A 17134-nucleotide genomic window follows, 5' to 3' on the forward strand; every position below is an offset into this window, starting at 1 on the left:
TTGGATAAGGAGGAGAACAGTGACGAACAAGACGAGAATCACGACGGGAGGATGTCGTAACTCTGAATTGGCCCCGGATGGGGGAGGGGGGGGCGTTTTGGGCCCTTTGGGATTGGTGTTTTGGTCGTGTTTTGTAATGATAAAAGATTCAAGGTACCTAGATCATTACAGTATTACAGGTGCTGAATTGCCAGAATGCGCGACGGCCGGGTAGGCTAGGCCGTATCACGCTACGCTACTGTAAGGTAGGTACTTGTGGTTTTGGACTTTTTGGCGGCGGGGGCTTGTGTACCTTAGCTTTGAAGCGTATTGGGATCAGGTCGATCCTACAACTCCAAGCCCTGTCGATATAAAAATAGGGCCCTAGATTGAATGGGTTTGGACCTTGTGAAGTCCTACCTCTAGAATAGAGGTAATGTGTCGGATGAGGGCACAATGAGGTTGTTTGGTGTCGTGGGCGATATGTGTAGTCCGATGCCTACAGGTACTCGACGATGTTAGTGCAATGCGGCGCGGTGCGATCAACACGCGAATATTGTACGGTATCGACACTAGCACTGTCCAGCGTGGACGCCACAGGCAACTGAATGGACAACTGAAGTCACAGACCTGGTATGTGGATTGGGGAATGGTCCGCACTTGTAAAGACGACGACGGGGGAGTGTACGTGCGCTCGTTCTTACCTAGGACCGTGGCACCTCTGGGCTTTGGTTCACTTGGTCAACTTCGGTTTTCTTCTCTCCTCTCTTCACTGTCTCGTATCTCTCCTCTTCAATGGTGTTGGTCTGGGTTTCTGGCGTCTGCATTCTTCGTCGCTAGTTTTGCTGCCCTCTTCCTTCTTCTCATGGTAGAGAGGCCTCAACAAGGTCCTGGAATTTTGTTAGACAGAGTATAATCTGCCGCTCGTGCAACCGGGCTCTGGTTGGTCTTCAGTTGAATTTTCTTCGTTGGAACTGTCCTTTCCCGCTGGCATAGCTGCCACGTTCGAGGTAGACGTTTGATGATTTCCTCTTGGAAATAGAGTTGGCCGAACTCAAGGAGACCGGCCTTTTTGCTTTCGTTCTCTGCCGTCTGATATCACGGACCGTTGTGTTAGTGCTCTGCGCTGCCAAGGGTGAGATGGAGAACATCAGATTAAACATACCGGACAGAAGAAAGATAACAAGCGAATTATGGAAAACCCGATGAGGGCCAGTTCCCGTGGAACTGATTCAAGCCTTGCGACCAAATCAAGGCTTGGAATCACGATGGTAATTAGGGCTACTTCCATGTTAGGCTAGCAGCTGGTTCTTGAGGAGTCCATGGGGGTTTAGGTTGGTCTGAGGGTAGGTAGAGAGAGGCAGGTGTTGTCGTGGGTTCGAACACCCCGTTTTCCGTCCAACTTCAGTGTGACTGAAGGTTGAGGAAATTATTTCTCTGCTCTTTGGCATGGGGTTCCCCTTCTTATATAGGGATCATTTTCGGCGTCGGATGCCGGTTCGATGATATGCTACAGCGGAATTCCGACACGCTTGATGTATTTCATGTCCGCAACTCAAGCTCATGGCCCTCAAAGTTGGATAACGTAAAAGGCAGAGCCACCAAAAGTGCCAATATATGCGAGAGACGCGTTCAGGCAGTGAGAAAGCCCTGACAGCTTCGTTCCTTCAGTTGTCATGATCACAGGCTGTGACTCTTTCTGCGCCTAGAACCAAGGTAAAAGCAAGCCCTCGGCGTGATATCATGAGACACTGAAGGCTTCGCAGCATCGATTTTATGATCCAGAATCCTGCTTTGGCCATCTTACATGTGGGTTGTGCAATTCTCCTCAACGCCTTATGCAGACCTGTGCATTGAAGGTACACATGTCAACCTAATGGCGAGTCTCGTACATAGAGCAAGGGATTGAGAACACGTTTTGTTTCCTGCTGCTACCATTTCCACAAGGAACCTGACAAGACAGAGTCATAAATGTCATATACAGTACCTAATTTTGCAGTCAAAATTGTTGCAGATCCGGAATCGTGAGCCTTGTATTTAGGGAGGGTTAGAGATACTCATGTAACACCTTTTGCATCGTGGCACTACCATGCACATTAACAGAAAGCATGCACCCTGCGTCAACTTGTCCGCTTTCCGTGGTCGAAGTCGCCACCTTGTTAGATATATAAGGCTGTCCTATCTATCCTCTTGTTCTTGATGAACGTGATTTTCGGAAGTTTTCTAATGACCTTTCATAGAAGGGCCAACTATTTTTCATGTGAATAATCAGCGTGTCTCAGTCGAATGGGGTCAACCTTAACTTTTGGCCGTTATCCTTGAAACGATCCAATCACCTACAATAATGTGCTCTGATAATACAAGTAATTGGGGCAGGCCATTTCACTTGCAGTAAGGGGCCATTTGCACTTACTGGGCATACCATACAACGGATTTCTGACGAGCCAAGACTATAAATAGCCTTGTAATAGAGGGTTTAGGGGTGCTAGAGGCTATCAAAACCTCCTCTTAATTGCAAATTTGTATGGGCGGGCCGGTCTGGCGGTCTTGCAATTTGCAGTTTGCAGTTATTATATGGTGAAATAATTCGGGCATGGCAAATGGCTTGCAATATGGGTGCTTTTGCAATAAGGGGGCCTTGCAGTATCAGGGCACATTACTGTATCCGGGATGGCACGGTAGAGTTACCTTTTCATTCAATTTGTTGTCTCTGTTAGATCTTTTGGGAGTCGGTTCAGTTGAATGCACGATCACAGAATTAGCGGGCAATAGAACAATTTCAATCCAAGATCCCCAGGGCCCTTGCCTACCACGCCAACATGAACAAACAGGGACTCTTTTTGGTCGACAGGTGCCGGGCCGGAAATGGATTGACGAGACATCAATCATTGCCCTTGTTGGCGTGACACCGAGCGGCCGAATGGTGGTGTCAGCCTGGAAATATAAAAGCAAGGCCCACTGCCACTCACTGTCACTCACCTAGAACGAATCCCAAACGCACGATACCGAAACCGCCCATTACCCGACATGAGTCCTTCAGGGCTTTCAGCTCCACGCAGCAGTGCTGGTTTCTGCTGCTGTTGCCACTATCCCTGACATCATCGTCGTCGAAAATCATCGATCAGCTGCCGGTTCAAAAGGTTTTCAGACAAAACCAATTTGAAAGGACAGTCTTTCCCCGGCTTGACATAAAAACGACAAGCCTTTCGTTCGACACCCAAGCGGAGCAATATTGAGGGGAGCCAAGTTGGGGGAGATGTCGCCAGTTTCATTTCCACACACACCACACAGCCACTTTCGGATAAATCCTCCCACACTCCTAAAGTTGTGAACGGCGCGCGGCGCTTGCCCAGGGCCCTGGGTCTTCAGGTGGCGCTCATCCTATTCCCCCGCATTTGGGACGTTCACAATCATCCCCCAACTCGACCCCCATGTGTCCACCCCGAGTCCTGTACAACATTTCGGAAGTCTGATCATGATAGCCCGGGCCTTTAACAAGGCCACGCAAGTGAGTTCCCAATAATGAAGATTTACTTACTAGTAGTGTAGCATCTCCTCTCCTCTTCCCTGCCATCCACGCTCTCTTCATATGAATCGATTTCGTCGGTGTCTAGCGCAGCCAATTACGCCACCCCGACCTGTGAATATGTAGCAACGGGCTGGCTGTCGCCATGCCGTACCGAGGGTCTCTAGAGATTGTGGTTGGTTGGTCAGGGCCTAAATAGCAACGTGCGTGCATCTGGGCTTTGAACAGGCTCGACATGGTGGTTGCTGACAGGCGGGCCAGGCCACCACCACCACCACCACCACGGTCACCACCACCCTCAACGGAAACTTAAGACAAGCGAGGCGAGATATGTTCTGAGGGGGTGGTGGTATTGCATCTGGTAACAGCGCGGGGAAGTTGATGAGATATCACCGTCTTGGTTGTAGGTATGAAATTGAGTTTTGACAATGTGAAAGAGGACGATCCCGTTTCACAAGAGGGGTTGTTATTGTTGTTGGATATAAATGGTTTCCATGTCCGGTTCAGATTTTGTCTGTTGCAGATATGCAGATATACAATGTGCGGGGTCATGCAAGACTTGAAAATTTAATCTTTGCTGCAGTAGGCAAGGCAGGCACGTAATTGCTGCGATAACCGTCTCTTTGCAAGACCAATGAAGGCTTCACCGTTTTTATTATTGTTGATTCTGCCCACCTTTATTATCAGTGGGAGATAACGTACCTATGTATGGATGAGCATCCAGGCTCGCCAGGGTTGTCGATATTTATACGTTTTACACAAAGAAATGATGGGCGCGGGCCAACGTGAAGGCGTGAAGGCGTTGACTTAAATACCTTAGGCACGTTCGGCTCCGATTCGGTTCCTGCGTACATGCTGCAATCCCTGCTGCGATTCGGAAGGAAGCGTGTTGGGCTTTGCGTGCAGATCAAGAAATCCCGACCTTTAACTTGAGCAAACCGCCAATACACTATAGAAAAGGAAGTTTAACCAAGTGTTGTGGCTTTGGAAATGTAGACCTCAGTAAGGTGCGGCGTGAACATGTTCACGACCAGAAAATGGAATGAATCATCGTGCGTCACAGTCTGTATGTAACAGCAAGATTACCGAAGGGCCAGTCAGCGCAGGAGCTTTTTGTGGTCCCTACAACTTGCGCGCCGAGGGTATTTTTCAGGAAATCTGTACTGATACGTACGGGCCCTCAGCTCGCACACTCAAAACGAGCGAATCTTTTCTTCGGACCTCAGTTGTCAGACGGTCTTTCCCCCTTGATGAATTGTGGCAAACTTGGCTTCAAGTAGTTCACCAGTCGAAGATTGAGTTTGAGGGAGTTATTTTCATTTGTTCGCCAGTTGCGCTGCCCTCTGCTGGGCGTGAAACTTGCACCTATGTAGTAAGTAGTTGAAAGAACGATGTTAGGAATAGGCCGCTATCACTCACCGTACGCCTCCATGCACTGACATCTTGGATTGAAGTTGGGGCGGTAGAAAACCTTCGGCCAGGGTTAGGGCTACAAGTGCTTCCTTTCTGCACTTCTACCAAAAAGAACACTTGACCCGACCCGAGGTTCTGGTGGGATTCGGTCACTGGCTCATGTCAGTCAGACTTGTTGTGTTCTCGTACCGCAATTCCCATCAGTTTGCATCTAGACAGGTTGACAAACGATGACTGATGCAGGAGGTAGACGGAAGAAGATGACCAAGCGTCGCGCTTAATCACCTCCTCATGGTGCAGGCATGGTGTACATTCACCACCGGTCAGGTTTCTCCCATGCCATGCCCACGTCTTCGATCTTCTTCGCAGCTGAGAAAAGGCATGACTCGGTGTTCTTTCCCAAAACTCTTCCATCGGGCCGGCGCAAGCGGGCCGCCTCGACGGGAGCGAGAACAGTCATGGCTCCCGTCTGCAAAGACGAAGCACCTCACTCAAAGTAAACTACATACATCAACTATCTCTACGTCCAATTTATTGCCACATGCGAGGAACTTATGTTGTCGATAAGAAACACTTTGTTGAAAATACCACCAGCAATTTCTTGGCTTATTTACTATTCTCCAGATTGTCGGTATCGAGTGTCGTCGTCTTCTCTGCAATTAAAGCATATTCTATGATTCTGATTGGCTTCTACTGCTTCGTGGTATCTCCGGTAGGGCAGTCGCTCGATTCCAACTTGGGGGTTGGTCAACCCTTTTTCTTTCTTTTTTTTCTTTTTTCTTGATTTAGTATATGTCCAAAGAACGAGAATGATGGATAGTTTGGCCCCCTACCTGCTCAGTCTGCAAAACTCTTTTGCGTTGTAATTCCGCTTAAACTCCCTCCATCAAGCATCGTGTCTAACCTGAAACCATATAACATGTACCAGTACACTCGTGACACACTATCACGTCTTGGGGACAGGTCCAGGGTCATCTAACATATCTAAGAGGCAAAATGAGGAAGGAGTGAGAGATATATAGCATCAGTCTACCTAATATTCTACACACATAAACCCACAATGGCATGCCTTCCATCTTTTTCAGGCCCTGTTTCTTTTTATCTAGGAAGCTAGATCGATCAGGAAAAGCTGTTCTAGGATGAGTTAATCTCGAGTGGCACAAGGTCTTTAGATCCAAGGCCCAAGGCCAAGGGCTAGATCCATCCAGGTTCAGGGTCAGGTCAACAGGTCGACGTCAAGGTCTGGGATAAGCCAGTGCCCAAACAATGAGGGTGGTCTAAACACCAGACTCAACAACGACCATGGATGCTGGAGCAAGAAAAGGGATGGGTGTGAAAGAAAAGACAGACCTTCTTTGTCAGCTGGCTGCAGCTCAAGGGCAGCTCCAAGGCCCTCCTTGCGACTGGAATGGTTACCCGTTACACAACTCCACTACCAAACCGCCAGGATGTCGACGACACGACCATCATTAACCAAACGCGTTGTGGAGGGAGGGTGCCTACTAACCAGACCAGCCCTCCTGCAGTAACCTTAACGACATCAACTTCCGTGCGTGGGCCGCAAGTCCGGTATTGCAGCGATAACGAGGAGCAGAGGCGAAGGGAGGTACTGAAGAAGCACGACAGGAGCATGCAAGTGGTATCGAGTAATCGAGTAACCAAGCAGTGTCACGGAGCACAACTGGTACCATCCTGTGTGAAGGAGCGAAGCGCGACATTCGAGTGACGTACCACAGCGCAATATTGGAACCAAGGTGGAGGCAAAGAGGTACTTACTTAGGTGGCAGTTGACCAAGTTCGATGACAGTCGGAGAGAATGTAAGTCAAGGTCTGGTGAAAAATTGTCGGTGACCGAAGAGAACATGTCCGTTGCTGGGGCGGGGGAGCGAGTTGGATGATAAGGGGCACTTCGGAAAGTTCCTTCGAGAGGAGGCCTTGAAGAGAAAGGTGATTTCGTGTTCCGAGAGATGATGATTTGTATGCGTGCAGCATGGATGGTTAAGGTTAGGTAGATAGGGTGAGGGCGCTTGAAAGCTTAAACTGAACTCCAACGAGGCTGCACGAGCGCTACCGAACATTATCGAGCACTATCAACCTGAGACAGCACGGGAGCGGGACATGCCTAAAGAGTAAAACCCTAAAGGAATTGAAAGGAAGACACCTGACGATATGTCAACAAGCTGCGCAATCGAGGGATAGGGACGGAAGAGGGGGCTGTAGTATACTCAGCTTATGATAACCAAACGCCATTGCTATGCCTTGAAGCAAAGGAGAACGGAAAGCGGAGACGAGAGCAACAATGCAAAGGAGGGTGGCAGTCCAGCCCAGCCAGACAAAACGAGAACGATGGAGGCAAAAGAACAGAAAAGAAGAACCGATCAAATTAACCTAGCTTTTCGGGATATCGTCGCCGCCGTCAACAAGAAGAAAACTCCAAGGCTATGCTGCCCATTGTATGTACACTCCTCCTCGGTCCTCCATCCTCAAGACAGAAAGGACTTGACCTAACCCATCTCAACAGAACCCGCTCCTCCTCTATTCCCACCTCTTTTAGATACCACGGTTGAAAACAACCAAGCCATCCTGACCACCACGGCCCTTGAACTCGCCCTCCAACTTATCCGCCTCGATCTTCTGCATCTGGGGGAACGCCGCGAGGGCCAACGGCAACACAGCATAGCTGGTCACCAAGATCAGACCGAGGTTAATCGGGGTCGTGTACCTGGGGTTCCTCTTCAACCACTGGGTCGCCTGGAGCCTAACCAGGACAAGAGGGGGGATGACCATGATGGGACTGCTGTTCAACACTCTGCTGACGGCCGTCTCCGCCACGGCAATGGTCGCCGCCTTCTTGCTCTTGCCCAAGCTCTCGACATCTCCTTCGCCCTTGCCCTCGGCAACGAGCTTGGCCTTGTCGGCGGCCGACAAAACCGGGTACACATCGATACCCGTGCGCATCTCCTCGCCGCGCATGAGGAAGACGTTAAGGGCACCAGCCGAGGCGACGGCGGCGAAGGGAACCAGACGGCTGAGGATCAGGCGGGTCGAGGGCGTCAGAGACTTGAGACGCGGGACGACGCTGTTGAGACCAACGGCCACACCGCAGGAGGCGCCGACGGCGAGGAAATAGGACTGGGCAATCTTGGACCAGCTCAGGGGAGAAGACTTGTTGGCGTTGGAGTAGTTGATGGCAACGTTGAGGGACTGGTTGGCTACTTGCCAGGCGATAGTGCCGCGGTTCTGATTGCGGAAAGAGTTAGGAGGAGGAAGGCACAGAGAGATAAAGGTAAGGAGGAAAAAGAGGTAGGGGAGAGGGGAGATTATAACATACACCGAGGCCGGGGGTCAACATGCCAGCTGTTACGACCAAGTTGGAAAGGACGAAGCAGGACATGCGGAAAGGAAGGAAGACCTTTTCTCCAGTGTCTGTATGTCACAATTTGTGTAAGCCCGTGTGTCCTTTCTTCTTTGTTATGTGCTAACGTATCGGTATGTCGATGCTGCAGCGGCATGCGCCAGGGCGGGCATGTTGGTGATGCATACCGGGATGGAGGGTCGAGTCGACAAGCTTCTTGGCCTGCCACAACTCGGGAGTCATGGACTTGATCTGACCCTGCTTGTAGGAGACAAGCAGCTGCTTGGCTTGCTCGAGACCAGCATTGCCAACGAGAAGGGTCCTGAGAAGGTGGCGCGCGAGTTAGCAAGGTGTGTCTGCAGACTTCTGTCTTCTCTTTCCCCCTTCCTTATCCAGCCCTTCAATGCCCGTATGTCTGCGCCCACAAGAAGACGAGCATTGCGCCATGTCAGGCAGCGTACACGGCCCTTCCTCCTGCCCTGTCTTCCTCCCCCCTCTATCCTCATCCACAGTCTCAGTGCGGTTATGCTCACCTCGGATCGGTAAGGCCAGCGGTATGCCTGACGCGGCCCCAGTAGGTGCTCAAGTCATACTGCGAGTCGGGAAGAGCGCGCGCGCCGGGCAGGGAGGCGGACATGGTGATTGTTGCTCTGGGTCGGGTCGGAGATGGTGTTTTGTCGAGGAGTGTTTAGTGTAAACAGTGCGCTCTCCTCTTTGCGACAACAAGAGGGCTACACGATGTGTTTTTGTTTAACGGGCGGGTCGACGGCGACGATCTTGGAGCCGAACGAACAAACAAACAAACAAACAAACAAACAATAGCTTTACAACAAGCAAAGAGGAAAATGGGAAAGAAAAGAAGACAGAATTGGAAAGAAAAGGCAAAGCGGTGTATGACTCCTCCGGCTTGAAACACAAAACTATCCAAAACAAAAGAGAGAGGGCTTTGTTATCTTTCCCGTTCGGCTCTCCACGACCTGACTCCAGCGCGGCAAAAATAAAGCGGACCCCGATCTCGGGGATAGCCAGGTATCCCGGCCTCGATTCAGGACCCTGGAACGGGACCCCAGATGATGTGCCGTATCACTGTCCCGCCTTGCATTTTGTACTTGTGTATGGCTGACTGGGCGGAACTAGTGTGATGGGATGAAACGACAGACAGTCAGATAAAGTCTGGACATGGCGTTGTCCAGCAGCGCCATCGCAGGCAGGCAGGCCAGCTCATGTTGTTCATTGTCGACTTGACCAGACTCTCCAAAAATGGGGAATTGATGGAAAAGAATCCCTGTATCGGAATGCGGGGCCGGGCAAGATGTTGCGGCGGCCAGACGCGGTCCAAATCCCAGAACACTCCGAGTCAACGAGCCAATGCTGATAACTGATAAGGTTGTACATATAATCGGGATTGGGCTCTTCTGATTGGCTGCAACCCCAGTCGATGATGTACTTCCTTGGAATGCTTGGATGGGCGTACGCCAGCCCCGTCATCAGTTTCCACGACGGCGTCCAAATGCTTCAACTGTCCTCCCTTCCTCTTCTTTTGCTCCCGAGTCCGTTACAGACGACACTCGTGATTCCGAATTTGTTTGAAATGCTCGAGCATCCATTAGCGCCGTTATAAGCCTCGCTTGTTGAAGAAGACCACCACACAAACGTGCGATTACGAACCAATGTGAAAGTAAACAAAGAGCCTTGGACCATCAACATTTCCACTTCGATACTTGACCAACCCAGATAGGAATCCCAACACTATCACTTACACGGATAAACACCAAAAACAACCCCATATCGAACCCACATCAATGGCTCCCAACGACGGCCGACCTGGCCAGCCCTTCGACTTCGGCGCCTTTCTCCTTCGTCATCTTCCATTCTCCTCATCGACCACACCTCTACAAGCTCTGACCTACCTCCTGGGTATCTCCCTCTTCAGCATATCCTTCCTCGTCTTCCTCAACAGCAGCGTATCCTTTGTCATCACCGACCTGATCGGCGTCAAGCATGGCGTTGGTGACATTGTCGGCACTCTCGGCTTCGTCGATGAAATCGTCGCCTTGATCGCCTGCCCCATCTGGGGTTTGGTATCTGATCGTGTCGGTGTAAGAAATGTTGCCGTCACCGGCTATGCCATCATTGGACTTTCGCTGCTGGTGTTTGTTCAGGCGACGAATGTCTATCCGCAGTTGCTGTTGGCGAGGATTCTCTTTGCTGTTGGAGCCACTGCTGCGTAAGTAATACTCAATACCATCTTCCATGGACAACAGCTAATCATCGTGAAAAAAGGGCGACCATGGTTACGGCAATCCTCCCTTCCTTGACCGACGAGACCCAAGCGCAAACAGATGTTGTCGAGAACCCCCCTCTGAACCCGAGGCATAGCATGACGCCTTCGGTGGCATCTGAGGTTACCATTACCCCCGATCGGTTCCGCGATTACAGCACTTCCGAGTCTGGATTTAGATTCGACGGCACCCAAGGAAAACCCGAAGGACGTGGAAAGCCATCCGCTCTGGCCGGCTACGTAGGACTCTTCACAGGCTGTGGTGCTCTCGTTGCTCTCTCGCTCTTCCTACCCCTACCAGCACGGTTCGGACAAATCAAGGGCGTCACTCTCGGTCAAGCGGTCCAATACAGCTACTACGTCGTCGGCGTCATCTCCTTCCTCGTCGCCATCTTCGTTTTCTTCGGTCTCCGCGGTATCAAGGGTGAAGAAGGCAAAGGCTTCCGGACCCTCCTTGGACTCGACCAGCACCGAACCCACGACAACTCAGCCCCCTACTCCTCGAAGCAAGTTTCCCCCTACCTGCACCTCCTCCGCGACTCAATCCGCCTCGGACTCACCGACTCCGACATCGCCCTTGGCTACCTCGGCGGCTTCGTCGCCCGCGCCTCCACCGTTGCCATCTCGCTCTTCGTGCCTCTCTTCATCAACGCCTTCTTCATCCGCAACGGCTTCTGCCAAGGCTCGCCCAACGACCCTTCCCCTGAACTGAAGAAGGAGTGTCGTCAGGCTTACATCCTCTCATCCATCCTCACCGGCGTCGCCCAGCTGATGGGTCTGCTTTGCGCCCCTCTCTTTGGCTACCTCTCCAGCCGCAAGTTTACCAAGAAGAACAAGCTCAACTACCCCATTATCGTGGCCACCACCTTCGGCATTGCCGGCTACATCGCTTTCCCGCAACTGAGAAGCCCCGAGTACAAAGACAAGGATGGTCGGGGCGGAAGTCCCGCCATCTTCTTCCTTGCTGCGCTCATTGGAATCAGCCAGATCGGCGCCATCGTCTGCAGCTTGGGCTCGCTTGGTCGCGGTGTGCTGAAAGTGGATGTCATCAACACCATCTCACACCCTCACCGTGTGGACAGGGAGAGCGAGATTGCTACTATTACTGAGCCAGCAGATAGCCGGAACGAGACGGCTCCGCTGTTGGAAAATCCGGCAGCCTTACCGGAGGATACGGTCTCGAGAGTGAGGCTGAAGGGATCTGTGGCGGGTGTTTACTCGTGGTGCGGAGGCGCGGCGATCTTGTTGCTGACCAAGGCTGGCGGGTACGGGTTTGATGTGTGGAGCACGGGGGCGCCGTTTTATATGATGGCTGGGTTTAATGCGATTTTGCTCGTGGTAAGTCTGGGGATTGATGGGGGGAGGTTTGGGTTTAAGAGGAAGAGGGGAGGAACGATTATTTATGGACATCAGGTGCCGAGTGCGTTTTAAGTGCTGAGGGGGTTTTAAGGTTGTACGACTGTATGGAGATTGTGATGGAGATGGGGAGGAGAGATTGAGCTTGATTATTATGATGTATGATCTTTACTTTACAGCGGATACAAAATTGTTTATGGTTAAGCAAGATGTACGTAAAATTGATAAGTAACTGCAAGTATCATGATAATGTGAAAAAAAAAAAAAAAGAAAGAAGAAAAAGAAGAAGAAAAGCCACTGCTGTAGGTAGGTAGAGATCATAGGAGTGGACTTAAGGGCCTTTGGCTATCATTCGCTTCCTTCCGTACTTCCTCCCTCGCATAACAAAAAGCATAAGAAAGAAAGAAAAAAAGAGGAAAAGAAATGAAGAAGACAGACAGAGTAATCGAAAAAGAACCCCCAAACCAACCAAAACATGGGAACATCCAAACACCAACCCCCATCGCTTATCACCAACACAACTACGGCAACAACACCGAACACCAACATCCACCACTAGCTAATAACCTCCGGAACTGGGCAACGAAATTCCAAGCTTCGGCCAAGCCACGACCGCATAACCCCAAAGAAAACCTCAACATTCGATCCGACTCCATTACATGTAGGTACCGTACCGTGCCGTACCGTACGGTATACCATCCATCCCAAACTCGCAAAACTCCCGTCATGGGGAAGGGGGGGTACAAATCGGCTCTGCAAGCTTTTGAAGCCCCTCCCCTCCCCGCAATTGCAAGGTGTCCTATACCATATGACTACCCCTGTGCTGTGCACATGATGATGAATGGCTTCTTTCTCGCCTACTACCATAGATAGTGGAAGAAGCTTCGTTTGGGTACATGTATGATCGCTGTGTGGTGGGATTTTTGCTGGGTAAAGATCATTATTGTATCAAGGGTCCAACAGAGTATCTACAGAAATCTGGTGCTGCTTGATTTCTGGGGTACCGGGGAGTAAACGCGAACCGAACCTACCGAAAGTTTTTCCCGAGATTATTCTGTTGAGTTCGAGTCCCTTGAACCAAGGCATACAAAGAAACCGCTGAGTGGGCGGGTAGGTAGGAAGGTTATGGTAGCTAGTGGAGCTGAAGGGATATATACCCAGGGATTGGCATGGGAAAAGGTTGGTAGTCTAGCAGAGGTCAAGTTAGGGTAGGGCAGCTGTGTGTGTCATATGGATAGATGCTGTTAGGCTGTGGTGGGATAAAGGAAAAAAAAGGAACATCAAGCTCGGAGTGGTCTATCTGGAGCTAGGTCATAATGAACGGGCGGTTAGTTAGTAAGAGACGCCGTGTTTGGAATATTTGGAGGGAATCGAACGTGGCCAAGTATCATGTTGATATCAGGGTCAGTAGTGGCCGTATTGGTTGTTCTCGAATAGCGGTGCAGTGAACACTTCAGTCACTTGTTAAATGGACATCAAGGTCAGCACAGCTGTGCACTAAACAACCGGAAAATTGCTTAGGAGGAAGAGTAACGGATCAATGTTAGTTTGTGTCTTTGACAGAGGAATCCAAAACACTCGTTTTGATATTGCTGCTGCTGTCTGATGCCCTCTGCCATATGCCACTGTCATGCCATATTGGGTTGCTAATCCAAGACTGGTCCGTCTTATGCCCATTCTCAACGACCTTGCCATAGGCCGAGCTTTGTCATGGTGCCAACCAAGACTATAGCGTATGTGGCTTCTTGCCCTCCAGATGGTTGCCATCCCATTCATTGCCCGCTGTTGATCCTGCTGAAAATGAGACACACATCCTAGGTATAAATATTAAATGCGGGTGAAGCAGATGCGGTGAGAAACTAAAGTCATATGAGCGCGCAATGTCAACTTTCGAGCTTGAACCTTTTTACTTTGTTCGATTTTGCGGTAAAGTGGTGGACAGATAGGAAAAACCTCTTTCACGGTTCCGGTGTTAACTTGAAACCACTTTGCCGCTAAAGGTGAATGCAACCAAACAGATGAACACCGACCCCATGCTGGCTGCAGTTTTGTTTTATCCCAAATATTCCTCCGCCATCCTAATTCTGACATTGCCGCCTTCGAAGAGAGAAAAGGGGGGGCCGTGTGACTGAACAGTCTGGTTTCGATGTATGGTCGTTATGCCGTTGCGAGAAGGCATTTAGTTGCCGAGGCTGGGGAAGGCAGACTCATCGTTGGGGTTGATGGAAGCAGCCTTGTTCTCAGAGCGGGGAGCACCGCCACGGGCAGCGCCGCCACGGGGACCACCGCGGGGACCGCCACGGCCACGGGCACCATCGCCGCGGGCACCACCACGGGCACCGCCACGGGGACCACCACGAGCGGGACGCTCAGGCTCGACGTAGCGCTGCTCGATCTCGAGGACCTGCTTGACCTTGCGCTCACGCTCGCGCTGCTTCTTGCCGGCGGAGCCGGGGATGAACTCCTCAGTCTCCTCCTTCTTGATGGGCTTGGCGTTGGCCCACTTCTTGTCCTCAACGACACCCTCGTTGGCCTTGCGGACCTTGAGAGCGGCCTCGGCCTCGAGAGCGGCCTTCTTCTCGGCGAGCTGGGTGAGGTACTCGGTGTAGGAGACGTGCTTCTCCTCCTCCTCCTCGGGGGTAGCCTCAACGGCGGCCTCGCCCTCAGCGGCGGCCTCCTTCTGCTCAGACTTGGCGATCTCCTCACCAGCCTGCTCATCCTTCAGCTCAGCCTGGCCCTCGGTGGCGCCCCAGGACTGGGCAGCCTGCTTCTCGGAACCGCTAGATATGGTGTCAGTGGACGGAGGAGCCTGTGGCTAGAATATGTGTGACCGGGACATACGAAGCAATGTTCTTGGAGTGGCGATCGTCGGAGGTGCGGGGGTGACGGCCACCGCGACCACCACGGACGCGGGCATTAGCACCGCCGCGGGGGCCACGAGCGGCACCCTCCTCAGTGGGCTTGCCACGGTTGCGTTCGCTGCCGGCGGTGCGGTCGCGGAAAGCTAGGGTCGAGTGTCAGTTTGAGCGTCTAGGCACGATTGGGCATGTTAGATGGTAAACATACCAGCCTCGTTGCCGGTCACGTTAGAGCGACGACCGGTGCCCTGGGCAGGAGCAGCCTTGCTGGGAGCGACGCCATCGGTGTTGCGCTTAGCAGTGTGGGTCGATGTCTTCTCGACGATCTTAGCAGGGGCGGCGGGAGCGGAGTTATCCTCCACGTCGTTGCCTGAATGAGCGCAATCGGTCTGTCAGTATTGGTGGTTCCTTTGGATTGCGGTTTCGATGTTCCTCCTCGTCCTGCCATTTTCGTGGGTGCCGTCGCCTGGCTGGGTATTTCACAGGAGGATGGATGGGTAACCAACCGAGCAGATCGAACAGGTTCTGTGGGGGAAAACACGCAATCGGTCAGTTTCTTATTGTCTTGAGCTCTGATTTTCCGTCATGGTAGTTGTCTGCTGCTCGCTGTGCGCCTGGATTTTCATTCTCCAGCTTCTCCTCCTCTTTCGGGTCCCAAATTTGTCGCAGAAAGCCAGTGTTGGCAGACTCGCTTGAAACAAAATTGAAGCTCTCTCAGTTTCGTTTCACGACGAGGTGCAAGGTCCAGTTTATCCACTGCACAGCACAGCACACAGCTCTGGGCCGACCGTAGAACCGGCCATATCGGGGGATTGACGGGGAGGAAGATAAACACACCTTGGAAGCGACCGACATCTTTGCGCTTGACAGGACGTTGGCCTGACTCAATGCGCTTCTTCTAGACGGGGTTGGGTAGGGGGGCGGACGACAGCGACAACGACGTGTGATGCTCGCTGTGGTGTCGTAAAAGATTTTGGCAAATCGCTCCCGGGCCACAGGGAGCTCGGACCAGTTTTGGCAGTGGCACGGATCACATGGACGCTCGTGCCCTGCGAACCTTCACCAAAACCCCCCCTCCAAGGCCCTGCCTGGCCCTCCTGCCGCTGTTCCCCGCTTCCAACTTTGGCCGACGTTTTGGCTTTTTGGTGAAATTTCAGTGCGCCGCTGTTATTTGGTGGTTAGGGCTACCACTTTTGGACGCTGCCTGCCCTTTTTTACCGATGTGACGTGCGTATCAATCCGTACAAGTCGTAACTTTGGCAGCTTGAGCTCTGCTACCAATCCGGCAAGTCTTGGCAGACTGTTTGTGCCCTTGACATCATCGTCACCAACGTAGACAATCGACTGGAGTCTGGAGCAGCTTCGTCACCGACCAACACCGGACGGCAGCTGCCGCCTCAAATGTCAGGTTGCCGCATTCGGTCAATGTGACAGCCTTCTGTGAGATCGGACCTACCTTATCCACCCCAGAGCTCCTGAAAATGGGCTTCATATCAAGAACAAGGCATAGGCACATTGCCATCGTGCTGCTAGATATCGGCTGTCATGTCCCTTTGGGGAGGATTACTTTGACTGCTGTGCCTGACACTTCCCGACAAGTGTTGGAGCGAGGTATTACGGTCCACTTGGCTCGAGCTTGGGCAGTTTGACAAGGTGACAATATCTGTTGCATCCCTTGATCGTTCCAAGATATTCTGGACACTCTGCCATATGCCATGATACATCTTAACAGTCAAACTAGTATCAGCTGTTGCTCAAACCTTATCTGTTTGTTGATCAAACCAATAACTTGCAAACAAAGCCACGACAGACACATAACTCTGGTAGTCAATCCAAACAACACTTATACACGAAACCCTCGCTTTCAGGCTTGTTAGGTCAGAGAGTCTGTTGTGAGGTATCATCAAAGATCACATGCTGGACACCATGTTGCTCCCTTTACCTCCCTCAACTCCATGACGGACAATTCTTGCAAACTCCTCGTTTTTCCAGCATTTATGATTGTCTTTCGTTTGAAGAACCAGAGAAAGAACATCACCAGTCATCTTCGATCAAGGCTCACACGGGCAAAAGACTCCTTCATCCAAACCGAAAGTACGAGACCGGCAAGTGAATGCAGTATTGACGAACTGGCAAGGTAGGAAGCGGTTGCACGAGCATAACCAATCTACTTGGGTACTTACTACCTTGCTCTTCGCATTATCGTCTCCCTGTTGTTTCTCTCCGTCCTCGTTACCCTCTTGGAAGGTATCTCATGGTCTCCAGCCCTCTCCAGTGGCAGCAGAAGAGGGTAATGGAGAAGACCGAGATTATTACCGGCGAAGCACACCCGCTACAGGCCCTTGCTCGAGCCATGCCACTCCGAA

General features: G+C 51.5%; 3 protein-coding genes across 3 annotated transcripts; 1 reads left to right on the plus strand and 2 right to left on the minus strand.

Moving 5' to 3' along the window:
* Window positions 1-7172: 7172 nt before the first annotated feature.
* On the minus strand, window positions 7173-9190 carry SMAC4_05294 (uncharacterized protein). The gene is made up of 4 exons (XM_003346350.2): window positions 8807-9190; window positions 8462-8595; window positions 8250-8344; window positions 7173-8158 (listed from the first exon to the last, which is right to left on the minus strand). The coding sequence occupies exons 1-4, from the start codon at window positions 8908-8910 to the stop codon at window positions 7469-7471; spliced, it is 1023 nt and encodes a 340-aa protein (XP_003346398.1). The 5' UTR covers window positions 8911-9190; the 3' UTR covers window positions 7173-7468.
* Window positions 9191-9834: 644 nt separating this feature from the next.
* SMAC4_05295 (uncharacterized protein) lies at window positions 9835-12155 on the plus strand. Its single transcript, XM_003346351.2, has 2 exons — window positions 9835-10500; window positions 10557-12155. The coding sequence occupies exons 1-2, from the start codon at window positions 10076-10078 to the stop codon at window positions 11983-11985; spliced, it is 1854 nt and encodes a 617-aa protein (XP_003346399.1). The 5' UTR covers window positions 9835-10075; the 3' UTR covers window positions 11986-12155.
* Window positions 12156-14089: 1934 nt separating this feature from the next.
* On the minus strand, window positions 14090-15844 carry SMAC4_05296 (uncharacterized protein; the record flags this gene model as incomplete). Its single annotated transcript, XM_066090260.1, has 5 exons — window positions 15606-15844; window positions 15275-15293; window positions 14977-15138; window positions 14752-14914; window positions 14090-14690 (listed from the first exon to the last, which is right to left on the minus strand). Exons 1-5 carry the CDS (start codon window positions 15621-15623, stop codon window positions 14090-14092), a joined length of 963 nt encoding a protein of 320 aa, XP_065946835.1. The 5' UTR covers window positions 15624-15844.
* Between the last annotated feature and the right edge of the window lie 1290 nt (window positions 15845-17134).

This window comes from Sordaria macrospora, chromosome 4 (genome assembly GCF_033870435.1).
Source record: "Sordaria macrospora chromosome 4, complete sequence".
NCBI classification, from domain to species: Eukaryota; Fungi; Ascomycota; class Sordariomycetes; order Sordariales; family Sordariaceae; genus Sordaria; species Sordaria macrospora.